The following is a 19,086-nucleotide window of genomic DNA, read 5'->3' as shown; positions in this document are numbered from 1 at the left end:
TGTAAACAGGTCCTAGGCCAATGGAGTGAACCAGATACAGGCTGTAAAAATCAGAGAAAATAAAAAACAAAAAGTAATACCATAAAAAATATAACAAAAATATAGGATAAAAACAATTTACATAAGCTTTACATCCTATTAGGTATTATAAATAATTAGGAATGATATCATAAGTAATGATTTAAAGTATTTGACATGATATGTATAGGTTGCATACAAAAACTATACCCCATCTATAAGAGACTGGAACATTTCCAGAGTTCATATCTGTAGTTTGTCTTGGAAAAAGTCTCCTGTGAAAAACACAGGAAGCTCTATTGTAAGAATGCATGTATTTATGTTAGGTCTCATTACTTATCAAAATATTTCAATTCTAGTCCAGCTAATTTTTATAGAACATACTGTGAAATATAAAATTATTCAAGCTCACCAAGATAATTGAGAAAGTCTAAGTAGAAACATTTATTTTTTCAATGAAAATTTATGATTTTACATCTCAGTCTGTCAAATAGCTTTTTGAAAACTCAATTATTCTTCAGGTTTCTCAAATCCAGATTTCTGCAACTCATACCCAGACTACCTTTGCAGTTATTTCCTATTGTGTTTTTTTGGTCCTGGCTACGAGTTCTCTATAAACTGTCATGCAAGCCTGGTTCCTACCAAGTTGGCCTAGATTCACCATTCTTCACTTCACCAAATATGGACTGGATGAGATCATGTTTTGGAGTCTGATCTTTTCACTTGCCTGGGGTGAAATGAGTGATGAGAAAAACTCTTGGGCCACATATAAAATATACAAAGCAGACAGTGTATACAAGTTGTCAGACCCAGTGAGAGAGAACCAACCAGAGACCGATGATGTTAAATCCACACAGGAGTTTATTACCAGCCAGGACCCAAGCCAAGCATGGGGCTTGAGCCCGGACTAGGGGTTGACAAACCTGTTTTATACCCCTTTGAGTCCAACAGTTTCTAGGACCCCCTATGGGATAGAACTAGCAAAGCAAGCAAAAGGTACAGAAGCAGAATGTCCTGCTGTTAGAACATTCATAAAACAATAGTTGATTGTTTCTAAGAGACTCTCTAAGGGGAGGAGGTTTCTAAGCTTCCTCCTTTTAAGTTCATTTAAAAGGCAAGCAGGTGGGTCATTCAGCAGCAATATGGAGTCTGTTTTGCTAACTAGGGTCCTTCACAAGTAACAAACCTTGCTCTACAAAATCAAATACATTGCTCCATCACTCTATCATTGTACACTCTATTGTAAAAGTGGGTGCCAAAATTTTACTTTCATTTCCATCTCCTCTTCTGGACATCATTCTTGGGAGGAAATCACTGCATCTTACTTACTTTGTTGACAAGAAAGTGACTATCACATCATCTGTGCCCAATATTTACCAGCTGATGAATTTGGTGAGTTAATTATTTTATATGACTGTCTCATATAATACTTACTGGTACATTTGATAGTTAAGAGGGGATAAAAAATAAAAATAATAAAAATTTCTGTTTTTTCTTTACATTCTTTAAAAATAACCACTCTAGAATAAGGTTTTCAATTATTAGGGATTGGCATATCAATATTAAATAAAGGCATAAGGAAGTATTCCTTATGGATCATAATAAAAAAGTATCAAATAAGATTATGTTTGGATTATTTACCTATATGAAATATTTCACTGTACAGATATAAATTGTCAAAGTGGGGGATATAATAAAATTGATATTTTTGGCAAAATCCCCATAAAAATTTACTGAACCACACTGGAAGGCCTCATACTTTAAAAGGGGTTGTCAAAATATGTGGTGAAATTTTAAAACAAAAATATTTATAAATATTTTGATTATAAATAAAAGATTTATAAGTTTATAGTGAAGATGTGTCATATCCATTAATTTAAGTGTCTTAATTTAATATAATGTCATATGTCCTGAGATAAGGTTAAGAAAATACATACATCACCTTTCTGGAAATCTCTTAAATGATAAATAAGCTCAATTTAATCATAACAAAATATCCAACAAGCTGCAATTGAAAGGCATTCTAAAAAGTATTTGACCAATACCTTAAACAACTATCATAGTTAGGAAAGGAAAGGAAAGAATATTTAAGAGTTAAAATTGTAGGTGATTAAGAAGACAGGAAATTAATTGCAATGTGACATGTTAGATTTGATCCTGAAAAGGAATAAATGGACTTTTGTGGAAATAAAGACCTTTTGTAGTGAAGCTTGTACTTTATTTAATATTATTATTATTATATCAATGTAAATTTATTTATGGTAATAATTGTACTATGATTATCTAAGATGTTAGAATCAGAGAAATTGATTCTAGCAAATCAAGAAACTAAGGCTAAAAATATATACATAAAAAGTCAAAATTCTTGACGAAAGTTTAATTGGATTTTTGGGAATTTATGCATGCAACTGAACCAGCAGTTATAAAATGCACATTTATCCTATGGTGAGGCCAACCAGAGCCCTTTGACAATTAAACATCAGTTTTCACTATACCACAGTTTACCAAATGCAGAGTATTACATAGTTCAGGAAAATTTTGAACTTTCAACTAATTTTAGGCAGTTTGACAGTAGAAATTGTCTCATTGTCATTGTTGTAGTCTCTCACAGGGCACAGTGTCATTTTGCAGTAGCGGTTTAATCAATGTGTGTTGAATGTATACAAAAAAACAAATGAAAATCTGAGATTTTGAGAGTCCAACCCAATCCTTCCAAAGTTTGATTTTGTCAAGATGCATAATACACAAGAAAAAATAAACTTTACATTTGCCTTAATAAGTGATATATGACATCTGTAACAGAATTTACTCATTTTAAAAAATTCTCTAACTTGATATGTAGAAATAGAGATAATTGTTCCCTAGGAATAAAAAAATCTGCCTTGTTCCAATATTGCAATACTAATTTTTTAAAGTAAGACAGCTGCTAGGACATAGGAAGATTGACCCTTTGCAAAAGGGAAGGGGACCAAGACATAGAGACATATTTTTAAATTGATTTATTTTGTACATGGACCAACTCCCCATGGGGAATACGATTGTCATGTGCTACAAATATGTACCAAATTTTTTAAAAAGGCCAGCAATACGAAAGAATGTAAAGACCTCAGGAGAAGAAACAAGTAGACACATCTAATGAAATCTTCTAACTTAGTGGTATTGAAAGCATAGTCCCTACTCTGGGGCATTTTGAAAATTTCACTCTTATGAGTCAATCTTAATTCCTAACAAACTTAAATCAGCATAGGGGTGTGGCTCAGGGAGCTGTTTTAAAATAAATAAGCCAGCAAATGAAACAGGAAATGATGAAGTGAATTCAATTTAAGGAGTATTGAGTATAACATGAGCATTATTCCAAGCCTGTCGGTTTGATTATTATTTCACATTTTTAAATGCTTTCTCTAGGTAACACTCAGGTTCTCAGTAAATGATTTTGTGTATATGCTATTGGGTGCAATCAGAATTAATAATGCCTGATTTGTCAGCCTAGTTATGAAGGTAATCTTGAAATATGTTGAGAACATTAAATTGGTGCATAGAAAGCTCATTTCTTTCTGTGAGTGTGCTTGGGGAGACCTGACTGGGGTAGAACCTATCTGAGACTCTCTAGCCCCATGTTTTTCATAGATGTCTATAATGTTTTAGTGTTTAGGAAATATCATGTGTATATCTACAAATAAACTCAAGACAAATATGTTTCTAAAACTATCCAATAAATTTTTTCCATATGTCTGTGGCTATGTAAAGTGAAATAAACAAAATCAAGGACCACATACCTGAAAGTTTCCTTTGGCGATATTTTGCATGCAATTTACAAATAGACCTTGGGGTGCAATTACAGCATAAACCTCAAGAGATCAAAGGTGCTAATTGATTACTCTCATTATGAAGAGAGTAAAAGTGCTTGAGGAAGAGATGAATATAAGAGGTCTGCAAAGCACAGTGGACTGCAGGGAAAATTGTTTACCATGGGGTAGCTTTATAGATGTATAAAGAACTAAACTAATCCTGACTTTGATGCCAGGTTCCAGCTAATAAAAAATATTTTTAATCACTTAGGAGGCATAACAATAATCTGATTTATTTTAGCTCTAATTTCTATCCCATCAAGGAAGGTAATTTATACAATACCTAAAATTGTCCTCAAAAATCAGAAGTAATTTTTTTAGCATCATAATGCAGTTGGGTGTTCATGATAACAGGAACAGCCATGTGCCAAGCAACAGCAGATGCAGCACCAGCAATAACAGATCAGAGCCATAGTATTGGAAATTCGTGAGATCCAAAATTATAGATGAAGGAAGAATAGCAGACCAAAAATAGATGGAAGAGAATTGCAAGAGAAGTGGATTTGCTTTGAAAATCTGAATCCCAGGTAAATGTAATTTAAGCATCCTTTTATTTTTATAAATTATATGTGTGTGTGTGTGTGTGTGTGTGTGTGTGCTTCTCACATTGACTTTTTTTTCCTCTTTTATCTGGCTACATCTTTCAGCGGGTCTTAAAAATATAGAGACATGCAAGACAATGTGCTTACCTTAAATAAATCCTTGTTAAATGAATGAATAGGACACTTGGGAGCATGTGAAACTTTAAATAATTAATTGCAGATAATGTAATTCAAGTCCGTTTTGGTTACTATAATAAATGTCTAAAATAAATATGATTTAACTACCATACCTCTTTCAGGTTTCTGTATTTATCACATATTTTTCCCTCTTCTTTTCTTTTATTAGCATATTTTTCCAGTACATGATGTTTACATTTATTTGGGGGAGTCAATTACAAATATATTTTCTCTAATATCAATGAAACCCACACAATTTAATTCTGTTTCAATTTTTTAGCAAATTTTTAGTAATTATTGACTTGGAAACTACTGTTCCATAATGAAGAAGTTAGCATATTGTTCTATATGTGATTTACATGGGATAAAATCAAGTTTCAAAAAACACTCAGGAATCAGTTTGAGCTATGTTATCAGCTAAGGTCTTCAACAGCTGACCAACAGAGAGAAAGAAAGGGTAAGTGAAGGAAAAAAGGTAAGTATAAGTATGCTTGCATTAATATATAATATGAGGTTAACCTTTCTACTTTTCTTTTTAGAAATCTTTTTCAAGCTTTATTGATTAATTGTGTCCAAGTTCCTACTAAGTTGGTAACATCTGTAGACTGTTATATATTTAGAAAATAGGCCTGTGAAACAAAAACATCATTAAATTCAAAAATCCTAGTTTTTGTTTCCAGACAATCCTTACAATTTTGAACAGTATGATATGCTAAATTATACCAAATAATTTACTAATTATATGACTTGGGGTCTGATGATAGACTAACATAGCCTGTGATTGTAAATCTCTGTAGGAATTTCTTCATATCCTCCAAACAGCAATATTTATAGTGTACCAATTCTATGCAAATGGAGATCTCAATTATTATTAGTGCCTACCAGGTCTGTATAAATTAAAAATAAGTATAAATTCTCAACTAACTTATTTGCTGTCCACCAATTATATTATTGTCCCAGGAGTCTAAGTCAGCTGTGATAATTCCATCTTGAGACTTGAGTCTTTCTCTACCCTTCTTTGGTCCTTCAGCAGGTTAGCACAAAACCTGAGTTGTCAGAAATGGCAGGGGACAATTTCACTGAGGTGACCGTCTTCAGTCTCTCTGGATTTGCGAGTTACCCTGAACTCCAAGCCTGCCTTTTCCTGGTGTTCCTGTTCATTTATCTCTTCACTGTCTTGGGGAACCTGGGACTAATCTTGCTAATCAAAACTGACTCTCAGCTTCACAAGCCTATGTACTCTTTCATTAGAAACTTAGCGTTCATTGACATCTTCTATTCTTCCACTGTAACACCCAAAGCACTGGTCAGTCTCCAGTTCAAACAAAAATACATCTCTTTCGTGGGCTGCTTTGTTCAGATGTACTTTTTTGTTGGCTTTTTGTGCAGCGAATGTTTTCTTCTGGGCTCCATGGCCTATGATCGTTTTGTAGCAATCTGCAATCCTTTGTTGTATTCAGTGTTCATGTCCCAGAGAGTGTGCAACTGGCTGGGAGCAATGCCCTACACCATAGGCTTCACGAATTCTCTAGTCTCTGTGTGTATGATTAGCAGTTTGTCCTTCTGCAACTCCACCATCAATCATTTTTTCTGTGACACCACAGCCCTGCTGGCCCTGTCCTGCACAGACACGTTCAAGACAGAACTGGTGATCTTCGTTCTAGCCGGGTTCACGCTCCTCAGTTCTCTCCTCATCATCATGGTCACTTACATTGAGATCCTCTCGGCCATCCTGAGGATCCAGTCTGCAGCGGGCAGGCAGAAAGCCTTCTCCACCTGCGCCTCCCACCTCACAGGTGTGACCATCTTCTACGGGTCCCTGATTTTCACATATTTGCAGCCTGATAACACATCATCCCTGACCCAGGCACAGGTGGCCTCCATGTTCTACATCATTGTCGTCCCCATGCTGAATCCTCTCATCTACAGCCTGAGGAACAAAGACGTGAAAGATGCTCTCCTGAGAACCCTGCACAGGAAACAGTTTCTGTGATAGATTCTGCATTTTTCACTCGAAAGAAACCTGGATGTTTCTGGGCATTTAATTATTCCAAGCATCAGGAAAATGGCAGTGTAACTTTAAAGGTATAAAACAAACAGATGCCAACTTAGAGCCTTGAGATTTGGGAGGCAGTCATTATTTAATGTGTTTATGCCTTGTGAAATTGTGTATTTTATTATGTGATTTCTTTATTTGTGTCATGGTGTTAGGAGGTGATTCAAGCACATCTGCTCTTCAGACACAGCAGACACAGGGTAGTAAAAGATGCATCTGCACTTCCATATGTGAGCGTGGACATCAGCATATTTAAAAATTGTTAAACTCCCCTTCATCTCACCTGACACTGTGTTTTCTCAGCTACAAGAAAATTGAGAAGAGAAATAAGTAACTAAGGAAAATGCACACGACTTTTATTAACATCCCAAAATGGTACCTGAGGGTAAAACTTATTTAACTATAAACATACATGTGATTTTGGTAGAGGTACACACAATAGACAAGACGTAGGACAGTGAAATCTCTCTATATACTGTGGAGTCATCTGGTCACAGCTTAAACTTTTTGCCATATGATTTTTGATGACAGTTCTAGACTTGCCATGGTTTGGCTTTTAGGTTTTTGTTTTACTCTCTCATGTAAAATGAAGCACATTCATTAGAAATTCTACTTCAGAGTTTCAATTTTGATCTCTCCTCATGATGGCCATGCAACCTGGCAACTTCTCATGTGAGGAGAATGGGAACATGGCTTCAAGCCAGCTGCAGATCATGAGGGGAATGAATGGCACACCCCAGTGCCCTGTGGTACCCAAATTTTGGGATGTAGATGCTCAGTATAATACAAAATGTGTTTGTGTTAGGTGAATCCCCATGCTCATTTGGGTTTCCTGAACAGCTTTGAGGAAAGTAAAACTAAGCATTGATGATTGGTAAGTGCAGGGTATTAAGTACACTTTCAATTTACAATGTATTCATTTTATACTGTTTAGTGTACATAAGCTATCATAAGTCAAGAAATATATGTACACAGAAATGTGATCTATTTATCAAGAAGACTCTCCACTGAAACAGTGGGTCATGATTTACACATGTGTAGAATATGTCTTTCTAAATCCAAGGAATTGATAAAATTTAAGAATATGTGTCAATGTTTGCACCAATGTATTTGTGTGTTTGAAATGTTACAGGTAGATAAATGAAAAGTAAGGTGTAAGGAATGTTTTCTGTATGTAGCAGATCCATAGAGATTCATTTTTGAATCAGAAAGCCACTGTTAAATGACTAATACCAAAGGAAGGAATTCAGTGTGTGTGAATCATTTTCCTGTAAAGAGTGTCTGATATTTAATAAAATTTCCTTAGTATTTTTGAAAAATGACCATTAGAAAACATGTATCACTGAATACTACATTAATTGTTTATAAATAGCTGAATAGTAACTAGAGTTAGGCTATGATATGTAGAATATATATTGAAAAAAACTACAAAGTGTGTTGATGCAACATGATCTTCTACTAAGAAAAATAACCATTTCACAAAGAATAGCTATTTATAAAATTTCTCTCCAAAAAGACTGCAAGTTATTTTGCTTTCTAATATTTTTAATCTTAACAATATCTACAAATATGTCAATGTGATTTGTTGCTAAGTCCTTTCTCTGTGTTATTATTGGCTTTTCAAAATGCAATGATGTATTCTTTAGGGTAGTGGATTCTGTCTTGTACTTGTATATTTTTTGATGTTCAAACATTTGTCCATACATAGTACTTTACAAAACCATTTTGTAAAACTTGTGTTTCTAAAATTTCTCAAAGCATATATGCAGTAATATAGTGTAATAATATAGTAATATACACATATGTAGTAATATAGTAATATCTGTAATTTACAGGGGCACTCCTTATCAAGTGTTATCTTGTGAATGGTCATAGTATTAAATATATGGAAATTACATGCTGTATATACTTATGACTTTGATGTCTGGAGTCACTGGTTAGGAGATCTCATACTTCCTGTGTCACCATGTTCCTCTCATAAAGATAATACATGGCTCAAGGTAGTTCATGCTGCTTCACATGGTATTTTTTATTCTTATTACATCTCACCATCTAAAATGCTTTAGCAACTATTTTTGGACCTTTACTTCTACATGTTTAGCATTTATTATCTATACATACTATATAGTTGATTTAAGACTAGACATCCATATCAGCATTTGAATGTTCTTTGTCAGAATCTTTGAGTTATATTTGATCTATTTGATCAACTATTTCATAAATTTTCAAAGCTTAAGTCTTATTTTCTGATCAAAATACAAAATAATTTAAGATGATTATTGAAAAATAACAAGGAGCTGCTCCCAGCGCCCAGAAGAAGGCTTCTGAGTCACCATAGCACCGTTCCCAGTGCAGAGGAGGTGAGCCATGTGGCACCAGCAGCACAACCCTTCCCCTCCCGTTAAAATGAGAAAACACATAAAAAAGCCTCAAAACTAGACTTCCAGATCATGTACAGCAACCCCAAATGGAAATTAGATGGAACAATATGATACTCAACCACATGGACTCCCTGAACTGGCAACAAAAGAGGATCTGGAATAAATGAAATCAGAAATAATTTCTCAGATAACAATAGAGATTGTGCCCATAATGCAAGACATGATTAATAAATCTAGAGAGGAGACAGGTAAAAAATAGAGGACCTGAGGAAGATGATGGAATTCCAACATAGAAAACAAATGAAATCCATAAAACAGATACAAACAGATTTCCAGGAGATCAAAAACTCCATCAAAAGCTTACACAGCAGAATGAGCCAATGTGAGGACAGAATTTCAGATATAGAAGATAAGATTACAGTTAGTCATCAGGAAAAGAAAAATTTCTTCAGAATTGTAAGCGACCATGAGAAATTAATCCAGCAGCAGCTAGACGATGCAAAGGAGAATAACATAAGATTGATTGGAGTCAATGACGAAACAGGAGAGAGGCAGATGACATAAAAAAAAAAATGTTCACAGAAGTGATGGCAGAAAACTTCCCAAGGAGGGAAAAAGAACTTGAAATACAGATAAGTGAGGCATATAGGACTCCAACTAGCATTGATCCAAAACAAAAAAAAACTACACATAGGCATATAATAGGATTCCAGAAACCAAACAGAAGAACAAATTTCTACAAGCAGTTAGAGAAAAGAAACAAATCACATATACAAAGGAAAGCCCATCAGAATCTCAGCAGACTTCCCAATGCAAACCCTCAAGGCAAGAAGAGCTTGGAGTGCTGTATTTCAAGCCCTACAGGAAAACAGCCTCCAACATAGATTGATGTACCCTGCAAAACTACCTTTCAAAATTGATGAGAAATAAGATACTTTCATGAAAAAGAGCACCTTAGGAACTTCATGAATACCAAACTAGCATTCCAAAAAATTTTAGACAATATCCTAGGAAAAGATAAGGATCACAACCACAGGGAGGCCAGCAGAATGAATCCATTGTGCACAAAAAGAAATTAAATGCAAAGGGGGAGAATTCAACAAAAAGAAAAAGTCATGACAATGAGAAGTCAATACATATCAGTTATATCCATCAATGTTAATGGTCTCAATTCACCATTCAAAAGAAGTAGACTGGCACAATGAGTCAAGAAGCAAGATCCAAGAATATGCTGCATACAAGAAACACACTTAATTCAAAAAGAAACTCATAGAATGAAAGTTAAAGGGTGGAAAACAATACTCCATGTGACAGGAACCCCCCAAAAAGCAGGAGTAGCTATCTTCTTTGCATAACAAGTGGATTTCAAACCAAAATCTAAAACACTTTGGTCCCAAGAATTTCAGATAAGGGATAGTCAATCTGTACGTACAAGTCTATTGTGAACATGTTTTCATTCCTCTTAAGTAAAAACTTAAGTACAGAACTGTTGCTTCTTAACAATAATACAAGTAATTTCTATATTGTTTTCCAAAATGGTTTCATCATTTTACATTCACATTAGCAGTATTCTAAACTTCTAACTGGTACACACCTAAGCTGACATCTGTTCTTTTAAAACTTTTAACTTCATCTGCTTAATGAGTGTATAAAATGATTTTTCTATTGTACTGATTAATATTCTTCTGATTCTAGTATTACACACCTTTCCTTATGCTGTTCCTTATGTATTTATCATCTTCTTGCATCTACTTTTTAATTGGGTTGTCTATTAATGAGCAGGAAGAGTCCTTTATATATTCTGGCCATACATTATAAGTATTATAAATATGGTCTGTTTAAGGTCTACTTTTCATTTTCTTAACAATGTCATTTAAAGTTCTAAATTTTGATGGAATCTCATTTATCAATTTTTTTTTCTTTTATACATTGTGTTTTTTGTATCCTAGGAAATTCTTGCCTACACTAAATTCAGGAACATTTTCCCTTATAATTTCTTCTTAAAGTTTTATAGCTTTAGTCTTTCATATTTAGGTTCATAGATTCTTTCAACTTATCTTTATGTATGGAAATAAAGGATTTAGGTAAATTTTTCACATACAGATAGTTGGTGTTCTAGTACCATTTGCTGAAAACACTATCTTTTCCTCTGCTCTTGAATTGAGTTTATATTCCATAAAAAGTTAATGTTAAATAATCTTTCAAAACTCAGTGGACCATATATGTGTGGTTCTATTTCCAGATTTTCTGTTTTATTCCAGTGATCTATATGTCATTCCTTACACCAACACTGCCTTGATTACTGTAGCTGTAGAGGAAGTCTTAAAATTAGACACTTAATGTCTTCCAACATTTTTTTTCTTTTTACTTTTCTAAGTCATTTGCACTCCTACATAACTTTTAAATTTCAATATCCAATTCTTCATTTATAGCAAGTATAAATAGACCTGAATTTTTATTTATACCTTGTGTTTTCTAATCCTGCTAAATTCAAGTGCAAGTTCTAGGGGCTCCTAGAGATTTATTAGTACTTTCTCTGTAGATAATCATTTCATCTACATATAAAGATTTTAATTCTACCTTGCCAATCCTATCCTAATTGTGTCATTTTATTGCCAGACTATTTTGGTTTGGGCCTATGTTTCAAAGTATAATGGACAGATGAAGAGTACACAAATCTTCCCTTGTTCCCCACCTTAGGGAGAAAGCATGGTATCTTTTCCATTCATATAAGGAGTTTTTGGTGAAGTATGGAGTACGTGTCTTATCCACTGAGAAGGTTCTGTTCTACTTCTAGTCTCCTTGTAGCTTTTACCATGAAGAGCTGTAGAAGTTAGTCCAATACTTTTTCTGCAACTATTGACAGGATTATATGGCTTTGTCCTTTCCTCTTTTAAAATGATGACTTATGGGGGTGGATCTTCCAATGCTAAACCAACACTGCCATCACTATAATAAAACCACTTTCTACATACTGCCAGATCTAACTTCTAACAGTTTGTTTTGTTAAACAAATTTTTCTCTATGTTCATGCTTTTCTTCTTCTATTATCTTTATAGAGTTTTAGTATTAGTAATTGTTGTTTTCCTAAAATGAGGGGAAAAGTGTTCATCCTTTTTTCTGCTTTAAATGTTTGACACAATTCATCAGTTAAAATGTATATGAGCCTGTTGTTGTCATATGGGTAGGTTTTGAAGCTAGGAATATACTTTCTTTAATAGGTGCTATTCAAATTTTATATTTCCTCCAGGGTCAGTTTCATTAATTTGTCTTCCAAGGTACTTCATAGAAGTTGTCAAATTTATCTCAAGAAGGATTTTTGTAATATTCTTTCTATGTCCTTTAAATTCTGTAAAATCTGTGGTAATTCCTCTAAATTTTGATATTGTAATTTTAAAAATATATAATTGATATTGTGTAAAAGGAAGGAAAGGTCTAAAGGAGTAGGGGAAGTGGGAGGGGTAGGGAAAATGGAAGAAGGGAAAAGAAAAAATATGAGAAAAGGAAAAAAAATGGAAAGAAAGTCTTTGCAATTACAGAAGGGTGGAGGGGGTGAAGGGAGTGCAGGGGAAGGGGATAAAAACAAGAACCAAGATACACCATGTAAAGGTACAAGATCCCAATGATGAATGTAACTGTATTTTATATGTAAACTGTATCAATTAACTTTATGGAAAAAAATAACAAAATATGCCATATCCAATTTTTATTTTATTTTTTCCTTAGATTCTTTTATTGGTACATTTTAGGTAAACAATACATTTACATTTATCATGGGGCAATTGTACCTTTACATGATATATCTTTCCTCTTATGTTTTTGATATTTCTTGTCCTCCCTTCACCTCTTCCATCTTCCCTGTTTAAAAAGATTTTCTTTCCATTTTTTTCCTTTTCTCATAATTTTTCCTTTGTTTTTTTCCCTTACCCCTACCATTCCCACTTCCCCTACCCCTTTGGAGCTTTTATTCTTAATTCCTTTTATCAGTTATTCATTGTAATCATTCTTTACACTTTCAGTTTCTCATGCCACTGAAACTATTCAGTATTTACACATGTGTGTTCTATTTTTCTCACTTAAGTTTATGACCTCAATATGCATCCATTTTGCTATAAATGGCTCTAATTTCTCATTCTTTATGGGTGAGTCGTACTCCATTTTATTTTATTAAGAAAACACATCTTCTTTATCCAGCTTCCAGTTGATGGGCACTGGGCCTGTTTCCAAGCTTTAGTTATTACAATCTGTGCCACTATAAACATGGGTCTACATATAGCACTGTAGTATTATTCTTTTAATTGATTTGGGAAGATACCAAGCAGGGGAATAGCTGGGTCAACTGAGACCTGTAGTCTTAGTTCTTTGAGGTATCTCTATACTGATTTCCAGAGTGGTTGAACCAGTCTGCACTCCCATCAACAATGGAGAAGTGTTCCTTTCTCCCCACAACCCTGCCAACATTTGTTATTGGTTGATTTCTTGATAGCAGCAATTCTTTCAGGGGTGAGGTGGAATCTCAGTGTTGTTTTCATCTGCATCTCTCAAATGACCAGTGATGTTGAACATTTTTTCATATGTTTGTTTGCTGCTTTTACTTCTTTATCTGAGAAATGTCTGTTCATCTCAGATGCCCAGTTTTGAATTGGGTCTTTTAACATGGGGGGTCTGATATTTTTCAGTTCTTTATATATTCTATATAGTAGAATATATAAGGCAAAGCTGCTAAAAATTTTTCCCAGGTTGTCTCTTCACTCTGTTGGTGGATTCTCTTGAAGTGCAGAAGCGTTTTAATGAGATGAGATCCCAGTTGTTGATTCTCTGTGCTAGTTCCTGTGCTATTGAGATTTTGTTCATAAGTCTTTTCCTATGCCATTGTCTTTAAGAGTTCTGTATAGCTTATCTTCAAGCAAGTTTTGTGTTTCTGCCTTAATATTTAGAGTTTTAACCCACTTCCATCCTAGTTTATAGCATGGTGATAGATATGGCTCTACTTTTAATCTTTGGCAGGTTGAAATCCAGTTTTTCCAATACAATTTATTAAATAGGCTATCTTTCCTCCAGTGAGGATGGTTGTCTCTTTGCCAAAGATGAGATGGATGAGTATCTTTGGAGTTGTTTCTGCATGATCTTATCTATTCCACGAATCCTCAGGTCTGTTTTTTTGCCAGTACCATGTTGTTTTAACATAATAGCTTTATAGTATAGTTTTAAATAGGGGGTTGTGATACCCCCTGCCTTGTCTCTGTTGCCCAGAATTGCTTTTCCTATTCTAGGTCTCTTCTGGTTCCAAATGGATTTTTGGATTTTTTTTTTCTAGTACTGTGAAACATACTGTTGGGATTTCAATTGGGATTGCATTGAATCTGCATACCAGTTTTGTAAGTATGACCATTTTCCCTATAATGATTCTTCCTACCCAGGAACAAGGGATGTCTTTCCATTAATATCTTCTTCGATCTCTTTTTGCAGAGTGTTGTAGTTCTTAATGTAGAGGTTTTCTGCTTCCTTCATGAGATTGATTCTTAGATATTTCATTTTGGTTGCTATTGTCAAATGAATTGTTTCCTTAATTTCTCTCTCAGTGAGTCTGTTATTTGTGTACAGATGGCTATTGATTTTTGAGTGTTTATTTTGTATCTAGCCATACTACTGAATCTTTTAATTTAGGATAGAATTCTTTTGACAGAGTTTTTTGAGTCTCCTATGTAGAGTATCTTATCTTCAACAAATAATGAGAGTTTTACTTCTTGCTTTCCTATCTTACTTCTTATGTTTCTTTCTCTTGCCAACTGCTGTGGCTAATTTTTCCAATACTCTATTGAATAGGCATGGTGATAGTGGATACCCTGCGTTGTTCCTGATTTTAGCATGAAGATTTTTGGTTTTGACCATTTAGTATGATGTTGGCATTTGGTTTTTCATGTATAGTCTTAATAAGGTTGAGATATAGACCTTCTATTCCAATTTTCTGTAGGGTTTTTATCATGAATGGGTGTTGGGTTTTGTTGCATTCTTTTTCTGCATCTATTGAGATGATCATTTTTTTTGTCCTTGGCTCTGTTAATATAGTATACTGTATCTATTGATTTAAATATGTTGAACCATCCTTGCATCCCTGGGATAAATATGACTTGGTCAGGGTGTATGATCTTCTTGATGACCCTCTGTATTCTGTGTTCCTGTATCTTGTTGAGGATTTTTGCATCCATCTTCTTTAGGGAGATTGACCGTAGTTCTCTTTTTGGGTTGGGTCTTTCCCTGATTTTGGAATCAATGTAACACTTGCTTCCAGGAATGAACTTGAAAGTATTGCTTTCCTTTCAATTTCATTAAAGAACTTAAAGAGTAATGGTGACAGTTATTCTCTAAATGTCTTGTAGAATTCAGCAGTGAAGCCATTACGACCAGGTCTTCTCTTTGTTGGTAAACTTTTAATTACTTTTTCAATTTCACTGATTGTAATTAGAGTGTTTAGAAATTTTATATCTTCTTCATTTAACTTTTCCAATTCAGATGTATTTAAGAATCTGTCCATTTCTTCTGTGTATTCTATTTTATTAAAGTACCACTTCTTGAAGTAGGTTTTGATAATCTTCTGGATTTCTGCTGGATCTCTTCTGACTTCATCTTTTTTTTTCTTAATTACATGAATATGAGACTTTATTTTTTCTGATAAGGTTGGCTAAAGGTTTTTGATTTTATTTATTCTTTTTAAAAACAAGATCCTTGATTCATTAATTTTTGTATCATTCTTTTCATCTCCATTACATTGATTTCTGTTCTGATCTTTATAATTTCCTCTCTTGTACAAGCTTTAGGTTTGTCATGCTCTTCTTTTTCTGGGAGGTTGATGTTCAGCATTAGGTCATTTATTTGACCTCTCCCTGTTTTCCTAATATGGGCATTCACTGCTACAAATTTCCCTTGTAGAACTGTTTTCATTGTGTTGCATGCATTCCTCTATGTTATACTGGCATTATCATTTACTTGTAGAAACTGTCTAATTACTTCTTTAATTTCCTCTGTGATCTATTGGTTGTTCAATGGAGTATTCCTCAATTTCCACATATTTGTGGGGGTTTGGGGTTTCTCATGCTATTGATCTCCAATTTTATTGCACTATGATCTGATAATATACATGGGGAACCTTCAATTATTTTTCATTTACTTAAACATGCTCAATGTTGTAGCATGTGCTCTATTTTAGAGAATGACCCATGTGCAGCCAAAAAGAATATATATTCTGATTTGGTGGGGTGGAACTACAGCTACAACTTTATTAGTGATTATTTGTTTTTTTGTGTCCATTATATTTGTTTGTTGAGTTGGGTGCATTCATATTTGCTGCATATATATTTATGATTGTCATCTCTACCTCTTGGACTGTTCTCTTCACAAGGATGGTGATCTTTGTCTCTTAATTAGTTTTGGTTTGTAATATATTTTGTCTGCAAATAAGATTGCTCCCCCTGTTGTTATCTGGGTTCCTGTGGCATGGAGAACTGTTTTCCATTCTTTTACTCTCAGGTTTTTAATGTGTTTTTGAATTAGGTGTGTTTCTTGTATAGAGGATATTGTTGGATTTTGCTTCTTAATTCATTCTGCCAGTCTATTTCTTTTGATTTGTAAATTGAGACCATTAACATTGATGGTTATAATTGATAAATATTTACTCATCCTTGTCATGATGTTTTACTGTTTTTGGCTGTTTTGTTTTTTATTTTTCTCCCTTTCCCTTTAGCTTCTTGCCTTGCAAGGTGGCTTCGCTTTTTTGGGCTTCATGGAGTTGCGACTTTCATTGTCTTTTTCTACAATATTGTTTAAAACTGTTTGGATGGCTGATTTAGTGTTCATGAAATTTCTCAGCTGTTCTTCATTGTGGAAATATCTAACTTCTCCATTAATTTTGACAGTTAATTTTGCAGGATACAACAGTCTAGGTCGGAAGTTATTTCCTTTTAGAGCTTGAAATACTTTACTCCAGGCTCTCCTTAATTTGAAGGTTTATGTTGAGAACTCTCCTGGGATTCAAATGGGCTTTCCTTTGTATGTGATTTCAATGGGCTTTCCTTTGTATGTGATTTGTTTCTTTCTACCCTAACTGTTTGTAGGATTTTGTTGTTCTGTTGGGTTTCTGGCATCTTGACTATTATATGTCTAGGTGTAGATTTCTTTTTTTGGTACTGGGGATCAAACTCAGATCCTTGCACTTGCACAGCAGGCAGCAAAACCACTGAGCTAAATCCCCAGCCCGGTGTAGTTTTTTTGGTCATGGTTCGTTGGAGTTCTATATGCCTCACTTATCTGTATGTCAAATTCTCTACCTCTCTCTGGAAGTTTTCAACTATTACTTCTGTTAACAGCTTTTTTATGTCATTCGAAATTTCTCCTGCTTTTTGGTGGACTCCTATCAATCTTATGTTATTCTTCTTTGTATCACCTAGCAGCTGCTGGATTGATATCTCATGGTCCCTTACTATTTTTAAGAAATCTCTGTTTTCATGGTCACAAACTGCAATCCTGTATACTATACATGATATTCTATCTTCCCATTCACTTAATCTGTGAATACTCTCAATGGAATTTTTAATCTCCTGTTTTAATCTCTTTCGTGGGTTCCATTTCTTTCCTATGTTGGGCAATTATGGTTTCTATTTCATTCTTATGCGGGGCATTCATGGGTTCCAGGATGATTCTGAGCTCATCTTTTTTTTTTATGTGTTTCTGTTCGAGAGCCTCTAATAATGTCTTTCACTCTGCTCATCATCTCTGTAGTTTTCTGGGAAATTATTTCTGTTTTGAATTTTTCTACAGCCCCATTCATCTGTTTTGTTACTTCCTGTGCTATCAGTTCTGGTGTCCAGGTAGTTAATTATCATATTTTTCCACCTCATTTCCCCAATAATTTGACTGTGGTGATCTGGAAGTCTGTGTTTGGGTCCTGCCAACATGTCTTCTCATTTTTAATTTTGTTGTTGGTGCTATTTTTTGCTTTAATTCCTGGGCTGATACTCCGATATTTCTTATTTTGAGTATCATTATTGCTGGTGTTTAGAGCCTCTATGGAGTGATTGCTTCTCAGAGATATCTTCCCAGTATAAGTCTCTAATGTCTCCTAGGCAATCTCATTTTCAGTATAGCAGAGAGGACAAGTGATTAGCTCAATCACAACACCATCACCCAATTGGCACAATCAGCATCAAACGCAGCTTAGAAAATGACAATTTGTGTTAGCAGTTAATCTGTACCTTTAACCATGCAAGCTAGATCAAAATCTAGGGCCAGTCCAAAATACGTTTATAGAAAGTAAACCCTTCAATATGGAAAATTTACCCATTAGGATAAGGATTTAGCAGGGGTTGGGGAGGGAGGGGTAGAGAGATAGAGGGAGTGGGAAAGGTTAGATGTGAGTCTAGAGGACATGGAAAGATCACACAAAGTGTGGAGATCTGTTGAAGAAAGGAAGAGAAGACAGAGCAAAAGAACAGAGACAAGTACAGAACAAACTGACAACAATAGGGAAGTTAGAAATTGTATTCATATGCATATAAATGTGACAGTTGAGAGAACAGAGAGGGAGAGAAAATTCAGAATGGTACAGGAACAGGAACAAACAGGGAGAGAAATATAGAGTCAGCATGTATAGAGAGAGACAAAAAGAAAAGAAAAAAAGAATATATATATATATGTGTGTATATATATATATATATATATATATATATATATATATGTGTGTGTGTGTGTATATATATATATACATATATATCCCTCAAGATATGTCTCCGCTTTCCTGGTAGGCAATGTGTATGGCAGTGTGCAAGTCTAAGTTGATTAGTCTCAGCAAGCCAGCTGTAGTCTACTGAGATTCAGCCTGATTTCTGGCTGCAAAGTCCAAGTTGAGATCCCTGACCTCCTGCATGATTAAGCTCTTCAAATTTCCACTGCAGATTCCAGCCATTCTCCCCCTGTGTGAGTCCAGGTTTCTATGGGAGGTGCTGATCCCACCAACCAACCATGATGGTCCAGTCTGCTTTTATTGAAGAATTTTTCTTCACTTTTCCAGT

At 34.4% G+C, this 19,086-nt stretch overlaps 1 protein-coding gene across 1 annotated transcript; it reads left to right on the top strand.

The window, feature by feature from the left end:
* Window positions 1–5,639: 5,639 nt before the first annotated feature.
* On the top strand, window positions 5,640–7,106 carry LOC101720334 (olfactory receptor 8I2). Its single transcript, XM_004875032.2, has one exon. The coding sequence runs from the start codon at window positions 5,646–5,648 to the stop codon at window positions 6,576–6,578; it is 933 nt and encodes a 310-aa protein (XP_004875089.1). The 5' UTR covers window positions 5,640–5,645; the 3' UTR covers window positions 6,579–7,106.
* The last annotated feature ends 11,980 nt before the right edge of the window (window positions 7,107–19,086 follow it).

This window comes from Heterocephalus glaber, unplaced genomic scaffold (genome assembly GCF_053883595.1).
Source record: "Heterocephalus glaber isolate CG9 unplaced genomic scaffold, H.glaber_assembly_v1.0 deba00001831, whole genome shotgun sequence".
NCBI lineage: Eukaryota > Metazoa > Chordata > Mammalia > Rodentia > Bathyergidae > Heterocephalus > Heterocephalus glaber.
The sequence above is the reverse complement of the archived record's forward strand: the minus strand, read 5'-3'. Positions and strand labels throughout refer to the sequence as shown.

Excerpts from the sequence above, each read along its gene's own strand:
- LOC101720334 (XM_004875032.2), top strand. The coding sequence starts at position 5,646 with ATGGCAGGGGACAATTTCACTGAGGTGACCGTCTTCAGTCTCTCTGGA.